This window comes from Poecilia reticulata, linkage group LG13, assembly GCF_000633615.1.
Source record: "Poecilia reticulata strain Guanapo linkage group LG13, Guppy_female_1.0+MT, whole genome shotgun sequence".
NCBI classification, from domain to species: domain Eukaryota; kingdom Metazoa; phylum Chordata; class Actinopteri; order Cyprinodontiformes; family Poeciliidae; genus Poecilia; species Poecilia reticulata.
In genome coordinates this window covers 31847303-31863572 of record NC_024343.1, presented here as the reverse complement: position 1 = coordinate 31863572, position 16270 = coordinate 31847303, and the positions used below count along the sequence as shown (strand labels likewise).

Below are 16270 nucleotides of genomic sequence, written 5' to 3'. Positions count from 1 at the left end.
CGGTATGGGTCAATGTGGTTTGGTACGTTATTTGGGAAAATAACGTACCAATAATAACGTTATTTGGCATAACGTGGAGTGCTTTTATTTTTATCGTGAAAGCACTCCATACAACCAACCTGTACCTCTCCAGGTCCCCTTCAGCTGTAGGGCCTTAGGATAATGGTAAAAATTGGTAAATGCCCTGTATTTGTGCAGCACTTTACCAAGTCCAGAGGACCCCAAAGAGCTTCACTCTACCTTCAGTCATTTATCCATTCACGTACATATTCACACGCCGACAGTGACTGGATAGTAGCCACAGCTGCCCTGTGCACACTGTCAGAAATGAGGTTGCCATGCACCGGTGCCACCAGGTCCTCTGACCTTCACCAGCAGGCAGGGAGGGTGTCTTACCCAAGAACACAAAGAGGGATGGAGCAGGGATCGAATCAGCAACCCACCAGTTGTGGGACAAACTTCTACCATCGTTGCCACCCGATAGTATGGTACCATGATGGTTGGTATATTTAGGGTGGAGACATTGGCGTCACACAACAAGGTCCATTGTTTGAAGGACAGAAAAATGTCACTACTTGCAACAAATACAAGTAATATTAATGCATCCCATTTATCGTTGCACTAATATGATGTCACATTAAGCATTTGGATTTAATATCACCTGCCCAGCAAGAGTCCAACTGGTGGTGGAAATGCAATTCTGAATACATCAGACCATGAATAAGCTGCTTCTCCACTGTCAAATCTCACTCTATCCAAGTTGTGTGCGTCCATTGGCCGCGTGTTCCTCACTATGTGGGCATGAACAGGAGCAGAAATGTGGGACCATTGGTGAACTGGGAATCTGCAGGAATTGTGGCCGACGTTTCATTGATGTAATTTTGTGCCCTGGGGCGGCCAGTATTTCTAAAATCTCTCCGTGTTTGTAGCAGGCTGCTCTTCCGGTTAACGCTTTATACTCCCTTTGCTCATCCAGAGACATTAAACATGGGACAATCAATAAATCCAGTCTGCTGCCAATCAAATTGCTTGCATTACCCGGTTTGGCTCGGCTCTCACAAGCCTGGCCAATAAATACGGAAAGACCGTGCAGGATTTGGTAACAGAGATGAATCTGGCTGTGGCCAAGTAGGGAAGAACTGGTTAAAGAAACACCTGTGAGAAGGGACTACAGTGTACCGAAGGTACCGACCCATGACGTACTGCTCTGTGTAAACGAGGGCTGAGATTTTCATCAGTTGAAACAAGCCAACATGAGTACATGTTGTTCGTACTTGCTTTAATTTTGGCAATAAATGAAAGAAGACTCAAACTATGACCCCCGGATGAAAGGACTGGTTAGGATGCATCATGCAGCAAGAATCAAACTTGCTGCAAACAAGAGACTTCTGCAACTCAATTGTTGAGTTTGAGGCTAAGAGAATATCAACCCATAAATATGCTGCTGTTTAAATGAATGATCTTCCAAAAGCCGTTACTTTTAGCACATAGGTTGCATCACAGGTTGCTGTTTTCTTATTTCGGATAATATTTTGAGAACTATGAAACATCGGATCTTGTTCATTCCATTCATGTGAAGGTTTGCTTACTCATGTCCACACAGTTGTCTAATAAATGCCTAAGTCTATTTGTAGGTTCCTCCGACTGCTAGCATAATTTCTTGTTACTCTGGATCGGGACTTGTATGTCTGAAAGTTTCAACCAGGGTCAAAGATTTGGAATCCTAGGAGACTTTCCTGCTAATCACTCGGAGTGTAAGGTGTAGGAAGAAAGAACTTTAGATTCTCTGTTTTTCATCCATCATCTTGCTGTTCTGTGTGAAAATGGGGCTTCTGTGTTGGTAAATTATCTTGGCAGCCAAAACTGTCAGTTGTTCCTGGCAGTACTTGAGTGTGAACTTGCTAATTCATGTTTCCTCCAACTGCTCCCTGCGGCCCGCGCTGTGAATGAGAACCTGCCATCGGACTCGACACCAACCAACYAAAAACGGTTTTATGTAATACAGGGTGACCCCTGCAAAGTTACTAAAACTGTAATCCGGGAATTTCTTCTTAAAACACAAACACATTACAGTCAAATCATAAAATGCTTACAAACTAATTTGATGTAAAACCTACAGATTCTCCATGCATTCAAATCACTCGCCTAATAAACAACTGTTTAATTTATACCAATAAACTAATTTCAACCTTCCTATATCCATTTGTGTTGATGTTTTGCATTTTATTCTGAAAAGATTTGGGTAACTATTAACATAATGTCCCTGATTTATGTAACTGTTCCTGAGAGTCTGTCTCTGTGGGGCAGCTGAAGGGCTTCGGGCCTTTTTGGATCTGCATTGGGGGGTTGCGAATGTGTGTGTTTGGGGAGACGGGAGGCTGGTGCTGGGGTATTGAGTGACAGTCTAAACTGGGATACTGGACCAGTGCCTCAAAGGTAAACGAGCTGCAGAGCTAACTGGCCTGAATGTGCATATCACATATCTGTCAGTATGACCTTTAAGCTTTTATTAAGAGGGCGTGGCTGTTAAAGCATGCAGCGCAGAGTGAAAATCAGAGTTTTAAATACATGGCTTGTTTTTGTCATTTCACAATTTTAGAGAAACATTTTGCATTTGATCTTAAATATGCTTTTTATTTTAAAAAGTTTCTCACTTTTTTTGAATGCCGTGATGTTTTTCTGGGCAAGTTTCTTAAAACGCTCACCAAACAATGTTGACAAAGCTGGACGACAAGGTGTCCCCAACTCCATGCAGCTATTTTTTGTGCCAAGGTGGTTTTGGACACTTGCCTGGTTCAAGTTTCAAACTAACAGCTGGCTCTAAGCACATGAGGTGCAGCTGACCCCTAACTGGGCATACCCTCTAATGCTGCCCCGTTGTTAGTTGTTATGGTAATCTACATTCATTCATAGGAGACTGGGGCTCACACCGCCAGCCTCATGCAATGACATAGAAGGAGACTAATTTGGAAAGTCATGTCTGTGGATGGTCAGGATGCAGCTGTGAAACTGGAGACTAGAGTTGAGTTAGAGCAAAGAAGCTAAAGGAAGGAGTGACTGTGTGAATCCCTACACTCCTGAACACAACACATGTATGTTAATTTCATGCAACAAAGTTATGAATGAGCAAAAAATATAAATGATACCTTTGTGTTATGGCTGTATGTCCTTTCCTGCACATTAACTGTATCTAAACATGTACTAGATATCTTCTATCATTAAGGTTTTGCTCTATAATGTAGGATATCATCAGCATAGCATGTCACTTTAACATGTTTAAATGGTTTTGTTTACGTGGGAAGTAAAGAAAAATCAGTTTGAGCTTTTTAATCATCAATTGCATAATAATTTGGTTGCACAATGTTTACTTAATCAAGCCAACAAGTTGTGATAAATTCAACAAAAACATTGAAGTTTTTGATGTCTTAAAATCCAAATATTGAACCTGTAGGGATTTCAGTCACGTCTATAATATTAGACAGTTGGAGTATGATGGAGTATTCACAACCATTAGTTGGTTTCAGATTATTGTGTTCTAGAGAAAAGTTTGTTAGCCAGATGTGACAAAGATTTAGCTATTTATCCTCAGTAATATGTTGGAAGGGGTCAAGGTAAGATGTTCTAACCAGTGGTGGGCACCGCCAACTAAAAAGATAGTCACACTAAACATAAACATTAGTTCTGCTAACACTAAACATAGCGTTTAGCATAGGCTAATGCTAAAGCCTCCCTGTATGGTTTCAGTTTCTTGGTTGTTGAGTATCAACAGGAAGACTCCTAAAACAATTTAGACTAATTAACACCACTGTTTCTTTAAGTCAGTATTATATTTTTACCTCATTCGTTCATCTCTGGTCAAAACTAAGAATAAAAGTATATTTTTAGTGGAGCCAAAGTCTGACTTTCAAACATTAAAACACCAATGGTGAAGCATGACAGAGGGAATTAACAAAAAAATTCAAACTTTAAGAAAACAACTGTTAAGACTCATAAAAAGGCTTTAAATCTTCGACATTTCTGCCAATGTTGAGTAGATGTAAATTAAATCTACCAAATATGTTGAACTTGAACATGCTATCGCTATGCGTCACAACACGACATTTCAGTCAAAGAACAGAGCCAAGTAGCAGAGTCGCGCATGAACTGAAATCTAATCTGTTCTTGCTATCAGGTTGATGTAATCAAAGTTATTTTAACTTCTTAAAATGAAGACGGAGCTCCAGTAACAAAGACTCCAAGCGCAGTAAACTCTCCACATGTCCAAACTGTTGGATCTTCAGTTAATATCAAAGTAAAATTTTGATTCTTGGTTTAAAACACTGTGAAGAAGAACATTAGTTTATGTTCATAAAATAAAAATAACAGCATAAGACACTTAAACTGAAGGCATTTTGCGTGAATCTGATGTGATTGTGTTCCCTTTGCTGATTTCTAAGCAGCAACCAGGAGGCAGAGGGTGAAAGGTTGGACCAGGCGCTCGCAGCTGTTGCCTCGCCCCTGTTCTCCAGCTCTGCGTGACGTCTGTTCTTGCCTTTTAGGAACCCATCCATGCCCAGAAAAGCTGCTTCAACCAATGGAACGAGGGGACCCCAGACCCAGCCATCCAATAGTCACAGAGATCTGGGTATAAAGGCTTAAGTCCGTCACCTGTCAGAGCTGGGCAACCCCTACATTGGGCAAACAGGATCTGATCCCGGGATTTGTTACTTCTTTCTTTTCTTCTAAGCAGGTAACAAAGTAGCCAACTGATATTTTTAGATGAAAATTAAGAAGTGTCGAGGATTTCAGCAATCATTTGATCAAAACAAAATCCTTGCTTCTTCCTAATCTAGACAATACAAATGGAAATAAACTATATTTACTTAACTTCTAAAAGCTTTTCTTTTGAGAGACTTGAGCCTTTTTTGCATAATAAGTTGACCGTGCAACAGGAGAGTGTCATGCAAACAGTTGTGGCTATCCATCAGCTGCTGCTGACGCCTGCAGAACAGCACTAGGGTTCATCTTTGAATAGTTTAGGGAGCTCGATTTAGCCGTTGGAAGGTATGGAGGCATCTGTGTGGCATGCATGCTTTGACCTTTTGGCGTACCGGGTCTCATAAGTCTGATTCACTTCCACAAGCTGACCTTACAGAAACTGGTAGCTCAGACTATTAACTGACTGATTCTGCAGCTGCAACCTCGCAAGGTGCAACTTTGCATTTAAAAATCAAGATGCAATGCTTGAAAGAAAAGAGAGCCCTGCAAAAACACAAAATATGACCAAGTAATTGTGGTCTAGTCTCTAAAACAGATATCTCCATACACTTGAAATGAGACAAAACTAACTTACAAGGACCTTTTCAACAAAAGATAGAAGTTTGCTTTAAGTAATTAATTTTTGATATTGTTGAACAAATTCCACTTTCATTGGCAGATTGTGTTACTTATAATATGGGAAAAATGTGTTGTTATAGGTGTAGCAGGATATCTGCACTAGAAACTACTTGGTAATATTTTGTGTTTTTGCAGAGGAGATAGAATAAATTTAGAAAATAGGTGTTAAAAATGATTGGTTTGGTTGTTGGTTTTATTTAAAGTGCAAAGGTTTGGTGCATTTTGAAGCCAAAAGATGAGCCAAATGCCCCCAGAGTAAGTCTCAACTGGTCGGAGCTGAAACGAATCGTCGTGGTTCTATTTATAACCTAGACAGGTGGTGAGACATGCAGGCAGTAAATGTCTCCGTCTCACTCCAGGACTCAAGGAAAAGCATCTACATTGTTTCCTTGACAGACTATATTTAAAATCTGACCATTTTGTGTTGATATTTGAAGACTTTTCTTCAACCGTTCCTTCTAATCACCAGAGTAACCAAAGCCTGCGCTTCCCTGCACATGGGATTCTTAGAAATTAACACCTCCTCTCCACTTCCTCAGACAAAGTAAGAATGGCAGCCATGAAGAACTGCCACAACGACTACAAGATGAAGTTCTCCGTGGATGAGGAGTTCCCCGATCTCTCTCTGCACAACAACCACATGGCCAAGGTACACCGTCATATTTAGCCTCTTGGATTAGCCTTTAAACAAAACTAGCTTCCAACAGAGGAAACGGAGTAAGTGAGGTATTTTGTGTCATCTATTGCAGGTACTTAACAAGGACATCTATTCCAAGCTGAGGGGCAAATCCACCCCCAGTGGCTTCACCGTGGATGACGTCATCCAGACTGGTGTTGACAACCCAGGTAAGGACTCAGTCGTCTGCAAAAAAACAAACACAACAGCAGATTTCACGTTCAAGACTTAGATTAACTGAAGCAAACATCTGAATATTCGTCTTTAGCTTCAAGATGGTTCCAGGAGGTTTATCTAATTCTTCAGTATCGTTTCTGTAAGGTCACCCCTTCATCATGACCGTGGGCTGCGTCGCCGGAGACGAAGAGTCCTACGAGGTCTTCAAGGAGCTGCTTGACCCCATCATCTCTGACCGTCATGGCGGATACAAGCCCACCGACAAGCACAAGACTGACCTGAACTTCGAGAACCTGAAGGTAAGGACTTGGCTTTAGCCATTCTGGGGGCCAGAGCCAAACACTGTCACACTCCATTCAAATATGACGTCATTTTTTCAACCCTTAATTTATCTTACCATAGTCAGGCTTGATTTTATTTGGTTTAAAATGCATCTTTTTTTAGTTATTTGTCTAATCTATGATAACATTATGTTTCCATCATCTGTAAGTATAAAATTTACCTATTTGGCTATAAAAAGGTGCTGCCACCTAGTAGATGTTTAATTCCTGAATTCAAAGTATCATTATTTTACCCCACACTGGTCCAGTTCAGCATATTGTTCAGAATAAAAACACAATTTTACATTAAAATATTAAAAATGCTCAATTATGCTTTAGCTAAGCTTCTGTATTTATCTACAATCTGTACATAAATAAATGTGAACATTTTAGTTACTTTTATTTGAGGTTTTTTTTACAGAAATGTATTTCTTTAGCTCAACAAAATGTTAAACTCTGGACATGATAACTACATTAACATGAGTATAATAAATGATGATATATTGGGATTACATGGCAGGGATGAGGAAAAATGTTATAGGTACAAAATAGTGTAAGAAAAGTATGAAATTTCAAATTTTTTAGTTACGCTTTTAAAGTTTTGCAAAATGCTCAATGCAGTTTTCACTTTTGAAATGTTAGCACATTTTTGTTAAGTATTTATTAAGTTATCTTGGCCTAAACTCTTTTAAATCACATATTTACCACAAATTTAAGAGCAAAAGGAGTAATACATTATCTTATGAGGTCTCTGGTCTTCCCTATTTATGGTGTTTTTTGCACCTTAACTTACTATATTACAGCAATGGCAAACAATACAACTTATAAGGTATGTTTAGGAGACCCTCTCAGTAGCTGTTTTGCTGAAGTCACTTCAGCAAAATTATGTAATTTTGTCCATCTTTTAGTAAAATTTGAACTTTTCAGAATGCAAAAAAATGATGACAATTGAAGCAAAAAAAAAAATTGCCTCCCCTCTTTGCACCATCAGGGTGGTGACGACCTGGACCCCAACTACGTGCTGTCCAGCCGTGTGCGTACCGGCCGCAGCATCAAGGGCTTCACCCTGCCCCCCCACAACAGCCGTGGAGAGCGCAGAGGCATCGAGAAGCTGAGCATCGAGGGTGAGCTTCAAACCGACTCACATCCCCACCGTTTCCTTCTCTCCTTGAATATTCTGTCACCGTTCCCCCTCCAGCCCTGTCCTCCCTGGACGGCGAGTTCAAGGGAAAGTACTACCCTCTGAACGGCATGACTGACGCCGAGCAGGAGCAGCTGATCACTGATCACTTCCTGTTTGACAAGCCAGTGTCCCCCCTGCTGACCTGTGCCGGCATGGCCCGCGACTGGCCTGACGCCAGAGGCATCTGGTGAGCAGAGCTGCAAATAACGATTATTTTAGTTATCAATTATTCTAACGATTAACTGATTAATCGAATAGAAATATTGGTACATTCTGCAGCTATTTTGTAGTTTTGCCTTTATTACAGTTCTGAATGTTTTATTCTTTCAGCAAATCATCTTTTGTTGAATCTGTATGATGATTAATGATTAATCGATTACTAAATATGCTGACGATTATTTCAATAATCGATTAATTATGATTAATCCGATTAATCATTACAGAATTTGAACCAGGAGAAGCCAGAACTGCCACTTGAGAAGTTCTGGGTTGAATGTATTTACAGACAAATGGTTGTTTTTGCATCTTAAATGCAAAATGAACGTATTTTGCAGTTTTGGCTCAACTATTGCATGAAATGTGTCGTTCTTCCAGTAAATGGACTTTTGTTTAGTCTGTATACTCCAGTCAGCAATTAATCGATTACTAACATTAGTTGACAATTATTTCAATAACTGATTAATCACGATTAATCGTTTCAGCCCCACTGGTCTGATACATCTTTATAGTAGCCAAACATCCTCTTTGTTCACCAAATAAGACATTTCTGTTGCATCTTCTTGATTTAATTGGACGGAATCACCTTATCAGAGTTGAAGCTCCAACTATTTTCTGCTGCACCTCGATTTGAATAAAGTTTTCATTCTTCAGGCACAACGACAACAAGACCTTCCTGGTCTGGGTGAACGAGGAGGACCACCTGCGCGTCATCTCCATGCAGAAGGGAGGCAACATGAAGGAGGTCTTCAAACGCTTCTGCGTTGGCCTGCAGAAGGTGAAACTCACCTCATAAACCTCAGAGCTGCTGAAAAACAGACACATAACAACTGACTTCTTAAAATACGTCAGATTTGCTGCAGCAGTCAGACTTATATTGTACTGATGAAGTGAAAGCCCTTAAAGTGGTTTTGATCGAGGCTTTCTGGAGTTTTAATTGGGCTTTGGACGTTTTTTAATACATATATTTGATATTTAGGTAGATATATATGCATTTATTGACAAACATTTCCCCTGGTAAGCAATGTATCTAACATAAAAAATATAAAAAAGTTACACCTAGACCAGAAACTGCCAGCCGAATAACCTCCACAGAATCCCGAATTAGCTGCCTCACAGCTTTAGACTGTTTTACAAAATATCTCTGCAGAGGGAGAAATTACACATCAGGGTGCATGAAAAATACAAAAAAGTCTTGTAATATTTACAGGAATTAGAGCATATATATGTGGAGAGGCACAAACGTTTGTCCCTCTTTTTCTCAAATGGAGGATTTATTATTTAGTATCAAATCATAAACATCTGAATATCAGAACATTTCACACTTTAACATTAAAGTAATTCAGCTTGGATGTAAACAATCTGCTTTTTCTGTTTATAAAATAGTTAACATAATATGTGGAAGAAGTCCAACACACCAGCTACAATTAATGTTAAATATTTAGTTAGGGAGCTAAAATACATTATTTAATACATTAAATAAATTAAATATGCATCAAATATTTATCAACTGATAAATATTTAATTTTAAAATAAATATTTAGCTTTCAAACTAAATATTAGTTCAGAACTAAATATTTATTTTCCAAATTAAACATTTAATTTCCAAACGAATCTAATGTCATTTTCAGACTAAATATTTAGCTTGATAAATAAACATTTAATTCACCAAATTACATATTTAGTTTGGAACTCTGACATTTATATGAATGAATAAAATGGTGAAAATATGACTTTGAGAAATGAACAGACACATTTTTTCAGGCTAAATAAACCAAATTATTGCCGTCAAGTTTTTATTGTGTAACTTTACAAACGGCACCACATGTGTTGTCAGGAACAAGGACTGGACCGATGGACAGCAGCTGGAAAATACTGAAAACTCCTAAAACTATTAACCAACACCACTTAAAATGGACACTGTGCTCGGAAGCAAAGTGAACATATTTTATGGATTAATAGAAATTAAACAAGCTGTATATGGGTGCGTTCACACTGCAGCCTGAAGTGACCCAATTCCGATTCGTTTCCCGGGCCGTTCACACTGCCAGTAAATGCTTCCTGTATGTGTTCTGCAGTGTGAACGGGCAAACGACCTGAAAGTGTCCCGCATGCGCAGTAGAGGGCGCCATAGCGTCAGCGTTCTGCCATCGTTTGCGGAAGTAAACATGGAGGCTAACGGTGTAGCTTAGCTTACATATTTGAAGCTGTTGTCCAACCGGAGCAGCAAACTAACAACTTAATCCTCATTATAGTCCGTCTTGGTTGTTTTTCTTCCCGCTTGCTCATATCAGGACACAGAATAGTGAGATTTGTTGAGAATCAGTGACGTTCAGTTCGGATGAATGCGGCCTGGACGTTAGACTGCAATGTGAACGCACCCGATGTTTCGGTAGTAATCAAGCCTTACTTCGGTTTGTCTTCATGTTGGTCAGATTGAGGAGATCTTCAAGAAGCACAACCACGGCTTCATGTGGAACGAGCATCTGGGCTACATCCTGACCTGCCCCTCCAACCTGGGCACCGGCCTGCGCGGCGGCGTGCACGTCAAGCTGCCCAAGCTCAGCACGCAACCCAAGTTCGAGGAGATCCTGACCAGGCTGCGTCTGCAGAAACGCGGCACAGGTACGGCAACCGCTTCCTTTATTCAGCGGAAGAACAGGTGTTACACCCAGAGGCGGGTAGTAAGGAGTAGCCATTTTGGGGAGGGAAAAAAGTACTTTTAGAAGCATCTCTACTTTGCTGTGCTTTTTACTTTTACTTGAGTAATTTTATTATGACGTATTTCTGCTCTTACCTCGGTTCTCTGCCCACCTCTGGTGACATCATATTCTATGACCGCTGTATATTCAGGCCGTAGGAGGCGCTGTTGTGTGTTTACTATATACTTTGCCACACCTTAGAGTCGAAGAAGAGTATTCTACGCCAAAAACCGTAGGGAGGGAAACAAATGCAGAACAAAAATAAAGAAAAATGCACGAACCCCAGTTCTCAGTAATGCCCATAACTATTCTAGCTTTGATAGCCTCTTAATTTTTGTCTTTTTATGAACTAAATGTATCGTTAATTGTCCATTGGCCTTTTAAACCTGAAGTTGAACAAATAATAAAAAGTGACTTCTGACCACTAATATGTCTATTGTGGAAATACAGATGGTCCCAGAATATATTCATATATTGTAGCCATATATAGTAAAATACTAAATATTTAAGCTAAGCTGCTTCTTCTTCCTCTTCAAAACAAAAAGTTACTTCTGACAACTACGATTCCCTGTCAACATGTTTTATTAACTTTATATTCTAACAGTATTTAAAAGTAGTTCAATGTCACCAGCTATCCACACAAAATCTTCCTGGTGCCATGTTTAATTCCTAAACATGAAGGATTGTGATCGACTGACTTTCGCTTTGCGCTACACCGCCCCCTATGGGTTTGGCATGTTTAAAGCAACGCTCAGTGCTGTAATTCAGCAGGTTGAACACTTACCAATCAGGTGTGTAAAATATTGTTTTCTATGTACACACCTTATTGTTTTCATCCAGAAATTTCACAATTTCCACACACATCCAGAAATTGTATGTGGACAACCCATGACAGAAAGACAATTGTTTTACTTACCAACAGAAACATTCTGATAATCAAACCTGGAGATTTAGGTAATATTAATTCAGTGCAGTGCGCCACAGCAAAGGGGAAAATAACACAGAAAAACCATTGAAGAACAACTCAAAACCATTGAATATTTTTATTGTCTCGCCGTGTTGGCTACGCTACACACAGACCTGTTGCCACAGCACCTGACAACAACACCACTAATGTATCAGGATTCAACACCAAAACACAACAACTGAACATTCAGTCCATTACAGTTTTATGTTTTTGGGCTTGATGTGTATTTTGCGATTATTAACAAGTGATGACTGTGGTAAATTAGCCGTCACTGCTATTAGCTAAGCTAACGCAGCGGTGGTTGATTCGCTAATGTAAACACCTGATCTACTGATGATCTATCACAAATGGTGGGCGGGTCGCCTTTTATTCCTAAAAAAAAAAAGTGAACCGAAGCACTGGATTCTGCAGCACATCTACATGTTAAGGTTGTCAAAGTCAAGCTAGCATAGCTACTTCCCTCTTCTTTGCAGTTTTTTTGATTAAAACTTTTTCTGACCTTGTTATCTAGTTGTCCTAGTGTTGACAATTAGTAGCACATATCTTGTGGATATTTAAGATTCAGAGCGTTAACAAGTTGAGAGCTAAAACCAATGCTAGTTATTGTTGATGAGTTTTTGCTCTCCAGCATGTGGTTAAAAGGACTCGGTGATGTTTGGACTAGGCCTCATTCTTCTGTTTCCTCGTCCAGGTGGTGTGGACACAGCCTCAGTGGGCGGCGTGTTCGACATCTCCAACGCCGACCGTCTGGGCTCCTCCGAGGTGGAGCAGGTGCAGCTGGTGGTCGACGGCGTGAAGCTCATGGTGGAGATGGAGAAGAAGCTGGAGAAGGGCGAGTCCATCGACGGCATGATCCCCGCTCAGAAGTAAAGTGGACAGACAAGGAATTTGATGAAATGACTGTCTGTGTTTTTTTTCTATTTTCTAAAAAAAAAGAACATGTAGCCTCGTTGTAAAGTTATTTTACTGGTTTCGGCCAAACGGCTACTTCCTGCTGATGACTTCCTTCCATCCAAAGACACTCCACTGTTCTTTCAGCTCCTTCCTTTCTTACTTCTGTTTACTTTTTCTGCCTTTTCTCCCTATTCATCCAATTTCTTCTAACTGAAATCATCTTCCCATCTCCTTCGTAACATCCTGGGATCAACCTATGCATAGTCTGGTCGTGGCTATGTGTGTAAAAACTTTTTTTTTTTGGTTGTAAAATGTAACTGGAGAATTAAACAAAGCCCCATGTAACAATCAATTCATCCTGTTTTTGTTTTTCTTCATAGAAACCAAAGATACAGTTGAAATCTGTGTATACCTGCTGTAAAAACAGACATCATCTTTTTTCAACCAATTGTCTGACATAAGAAACTAAAATTCTCCTGTTTTAGGTCAAGGCGCTTTAGCATTAGCTTCTGCTAAATACCATGTTGGTGTAGCACTTTAACTTCCATTAAATACCATGTTGGTAAAATGCTTTAGCGTTAGCTTCTGCTAAATACTGTGCCGGTACAGTGCCTTAGCATTAGCTTCCACAAAATAGTGCATTGGTGTAGCGCTTTAGCTTCCACTAAATATTGTGTTGGTATAGCCCTTTAGCATTAGTTTCCACAAAATATCTCGTTGCCAAAGGGCTTTTGAGTTAGCTTCTGCTACATCTGCATAGTAGCATATGGTGCATTAGCATTAGCTTTCACTAAATACCATGTTGGAATAGCGCATTAGCTCCTGCTAAATACCATGTTAGCATAGTATTTTAGCATCAACTTCCACTAAATGCCATTTTGCTATAGCATTTTATAAAACCTTGTTGGTATATCGGTTAGCATTAGCTTCTGCTAAATGCCATGTTAAAGAGCTCTAGCGTTAGCAAAACTGCTTACATTATGTGTAAGCTAAAAGAGTGAACCAGACTTGTGGAGTTCTTCCTGGTATGGCTAATTTAATTTAGATTTTACAATGAGGTTCTACGTTAAAATATACTTTCTAGTCTGTCTTTGTATGATTTCCCAAATTATTATTTATTCTGATTTAATGTTACATGTGAAGGAAAACAAAGTTTATGCATCTTCTCCAAATGTGCATAAAAAGGAAAGAATAAAAAATATCAGAGGTTGAAGGTTTTTATTTCGTGTCACACATTATATCCTAGGAGACATGCAGGACTGCAAGTCGGTCGTTTCTGGTGTCTCAGCCGGCGGTACGTTGGATTTAAGTAATCAGTGGTCTTGAAGCATGGATTAGTCTGAGAACATTTTGGGGCGATGAGGCAGAGCAGTAAACAAACAGAAAGTCGAACAAATAGCCTCTAAATCACAGCTTGACATTTTCAGACGCTGACGGAAACCAGAAATCAGAGAAACTCTACAAACATTGGTAGATCTTCTTACAGATGAGCAATAAAGTACCTAAAATAAAACAAAATGGAGAATCTTTTGCATCTTAGTTGTTACATCAAAGTGAGATTTGGATGTTTGATCCAAATCTCTGGCATCTCTTTCAAATTATTTCCATGTTGAATTATATTGGTGCAGTAAAAGTAATTCATAATAATGATGATGTAAAAAAAACAAACAAAAAAAAAACAGTTTCATTATTAACTGAAGCTTAGTGTTGGGAAGGAGCTCAATTAATTTAATTATTATATATTTTTTTAAACTTGGCAGTTTTGCTCACTTGCCAACTACGATAAAAAGAAAGTACACCCTCCTTTAATTCTAGAGTTATAAGTAACAAGACAAAATAAAGTGATTTGATGTTTATTAGATTCAAAAATATTTGTATCAAACCTCAAGTTTAGAGAATCACACTAAAGATTGAATGACAGTAAACATACATCAAACTAAATGAAACCCCAATGGAAAGATGTGTATGGAAAAACTAAATGCACTAAATACACCCTTACAATGTTTTCTTTATCTTGGCTTCCTATTCGTTTAATAAATAATGACAATTTGAAAGTCCAAAACATTGTCATTATGTCCTTATATGGCAAACTTTATAGCTGTAGGAGGGTGTACTTACTTTTTACCATGACAAAATGGTGGAGCAAACTTTTCAGCAGGTATCCAGACAGAGGAAACGTAACTACGCTCCAGTTAGTCTGTTGGCAGTCCCTGCATTTCTGCATGTCTCCCCCTAGTGGCCGGAGGTTTCCTCTGTGACATCTGCTTCCAATATTAACAGTCGTCAATTTCCTCCTATTTTAAAAGCACTAAGCAAAAAAAATGAACTTATTACACAGGAAAATAATTAAAAAAACATTTAAATAGCAGCTCTTTAAAAAGGAATGATGACAAGCGACAGAAACAGCAACACGTTTTCCGTCATTCTCAGCAACCTGAAGTTAAATCTGAGCAAAAAAGAAAGTCCAACTCTATGGCCTCAAGCTGTGTATGTGTGAGCTCAGGGGGGGTCGGAGGTCAAAGGGCCATCTTTAGTCCGTCTGGCTGTGAGTGGGAGGAGTCTGGGAGCTGCGGGTGTTTTCCTGGAGGTGTCAGTCTGTCACCTACCCGCCTCACCTCGGAGCTCCAGCTCCTTTGACACCTTGGCGGCGATGTCTCTGAAGGCCAATGGCGCCCCCCACAGGCGCCTGAACTTCACGCCGCTCTGGCCCGGCCCGTTGGGCAGCTGGCAGACCTCGGCCTCAAAGGCCACGCGGGCTCCGGCCGCGCCATGGGTGCAGGACAGGAGGAACGGGCCGGCCAAGTGGACCTGGCAGCCGCAGCCCTGCGCCGCCTCCCGCAGGGCCAGAACCACCTCGGCCGGGTCCCGGGGGCTCCGGACCCTCACATCCCATCCGCATCGGGGGGTCCGGGGCTCGGCCGCTTTTTGATGCCCAGATAGATGGCGACTAGTAGAGGGGAAAGAAATTTAAAGAGATGGGAAAGAATGTATGGTTGAAAAAACGGGAAGAAAGAAGAAAAAAAATTTAAATCAGATTGTCCAGTTTCCTATGGACGGCGTCTTAAATTTAAAGGTGGCCTTTTATTCTTCCTTGAACATGTTAAGATAGTTCTAAACAAAACATGTTTTTGCCCAAAATCCCTCTTAGATAATGAGATTTTTCTCTACTCAGTTCTGCCTATTTTGAGCTGTTTTAGGGTCTCTCTCACTTTAAATCCAAAGAAGCTGCAGCTGACCACGCCCCCCCAAACTCAAAGTTTACACTTGAACTTCAAAATGGCTTCAAACAGATGCGCAATTATACAACCGTACAGGTTTGAAAAGAAGAAGCGGAGCCTCCAGCACAGCCAACGAGAATGCAGCAAGTGGTTTCTGGATGGTAAGTCTACAACAAAACACTTATTTTCCCGCACGTATTTTCCAGCAGCCATTGTACAGCGCATACAGTGGCTAGCTAGCAAAAGTATATAAACAACTAGTTAGAAATAGCCTCAACTGGGTTGAGTCACTTAAGTAATGAATGTCTGAAAAAGTAACATTATTAAGGCCAACTTACATTAAAAAAATTAATTAATTAAAAAAATTATTTAAGGCCTTAATTTTAGATACACGAATTTAAGACTTTTAAGGTGCGCAGAAACAAAAATAATTATTCACTTAAATATAAAATAATAAATATAAAGTATTTAGAGAAACACTCCTGTTAAAACATCAGGTTTTGTTTGACTTTCCTATTTTTTACGTGATCTGAACAATTTA

General features: G+C 39.8%; 2 protein-coding genes across 9 annotated transcripts in view; one reads left to right on the top strand and one right to left on the bottom strand.

Annotated features, from left to right (window-relative positions):
- Positions 1-4624: 4624 nt before the first annotated feature.
- ckmb (creatine kinase, muscle b) lies at positions 4625-12863 on the top strand. The gene is made up of 9 exons (XM_008426605.1): positions 4625-4729; positions 5916-6025; positions 6126-6222; positions 6374-6528; positions 7541-7673; positions 7748-7919; positions 8603-8726; positions 10384-10573; positions 12309-12863. Exons 2-9 carry the CDS (start codon positions 5927-5929, stop codon positions 12485-12487), a joined length of 1149 nt encoding a protein of 382 aa, XP_008424827.1. The 5' UTR covers positions 4625-4729; positions 5916-5926; the 3' UTR covers positions 12488-12863.
- An 849-nt stretch (positions 12864-13712) lies between these two features.
- The window catches only part of mark4b (MAP/microtubule affinity-regulating kinase 4b), a 60908-nt gene continuing 58350 nt past the window's right edge, over positions 13713-16270 (bottom strand). For 4 of the 8 annotated variants that reach the window (XM_008426598.1, XM_008426595.2, XM_008426599.2 and 1 more), the window contains one exon: positions 13713-15458. In XM_008426598.1, coding sequence (XP_008424820.1) covers positions 15110-15458 — 349 coding nt within the window. In that variant the 3' untranslated portion in view covers positions 13713-15109. The remainder of the gene's footprint in view (positions 15459-16270) is intronic. The other 4 variants (XM_008426602.2, XM_008426603.2, XM_008426601.2 and 1 more) reach the window with 3 other exon arrangements.

Bases quoted from the DNA above. Each gene is read 5' to 3' on its own strand.
- ckmb (XM_008426605.1), top strand. From the start codon at position 5,927: ATGGCAGCCATGAAGAACTGCCACAACGACTACAAGATGAAGTTCTCC. The intron at 7,920-8,602 runs GTGAGCAGAGCT...TTCATTCTTCAG, and splicing joins CCTGACGCCAGAGGCATCTG to GCACAACGACAACAAGACCT. The intron at 10,574-12,308 runs GTACGGCAACCG...TTCCTCGTCCAG, and splicing joins TCTGCAGAAACGCGGCACAG to GTGGTGTGGACACAGCCTCA.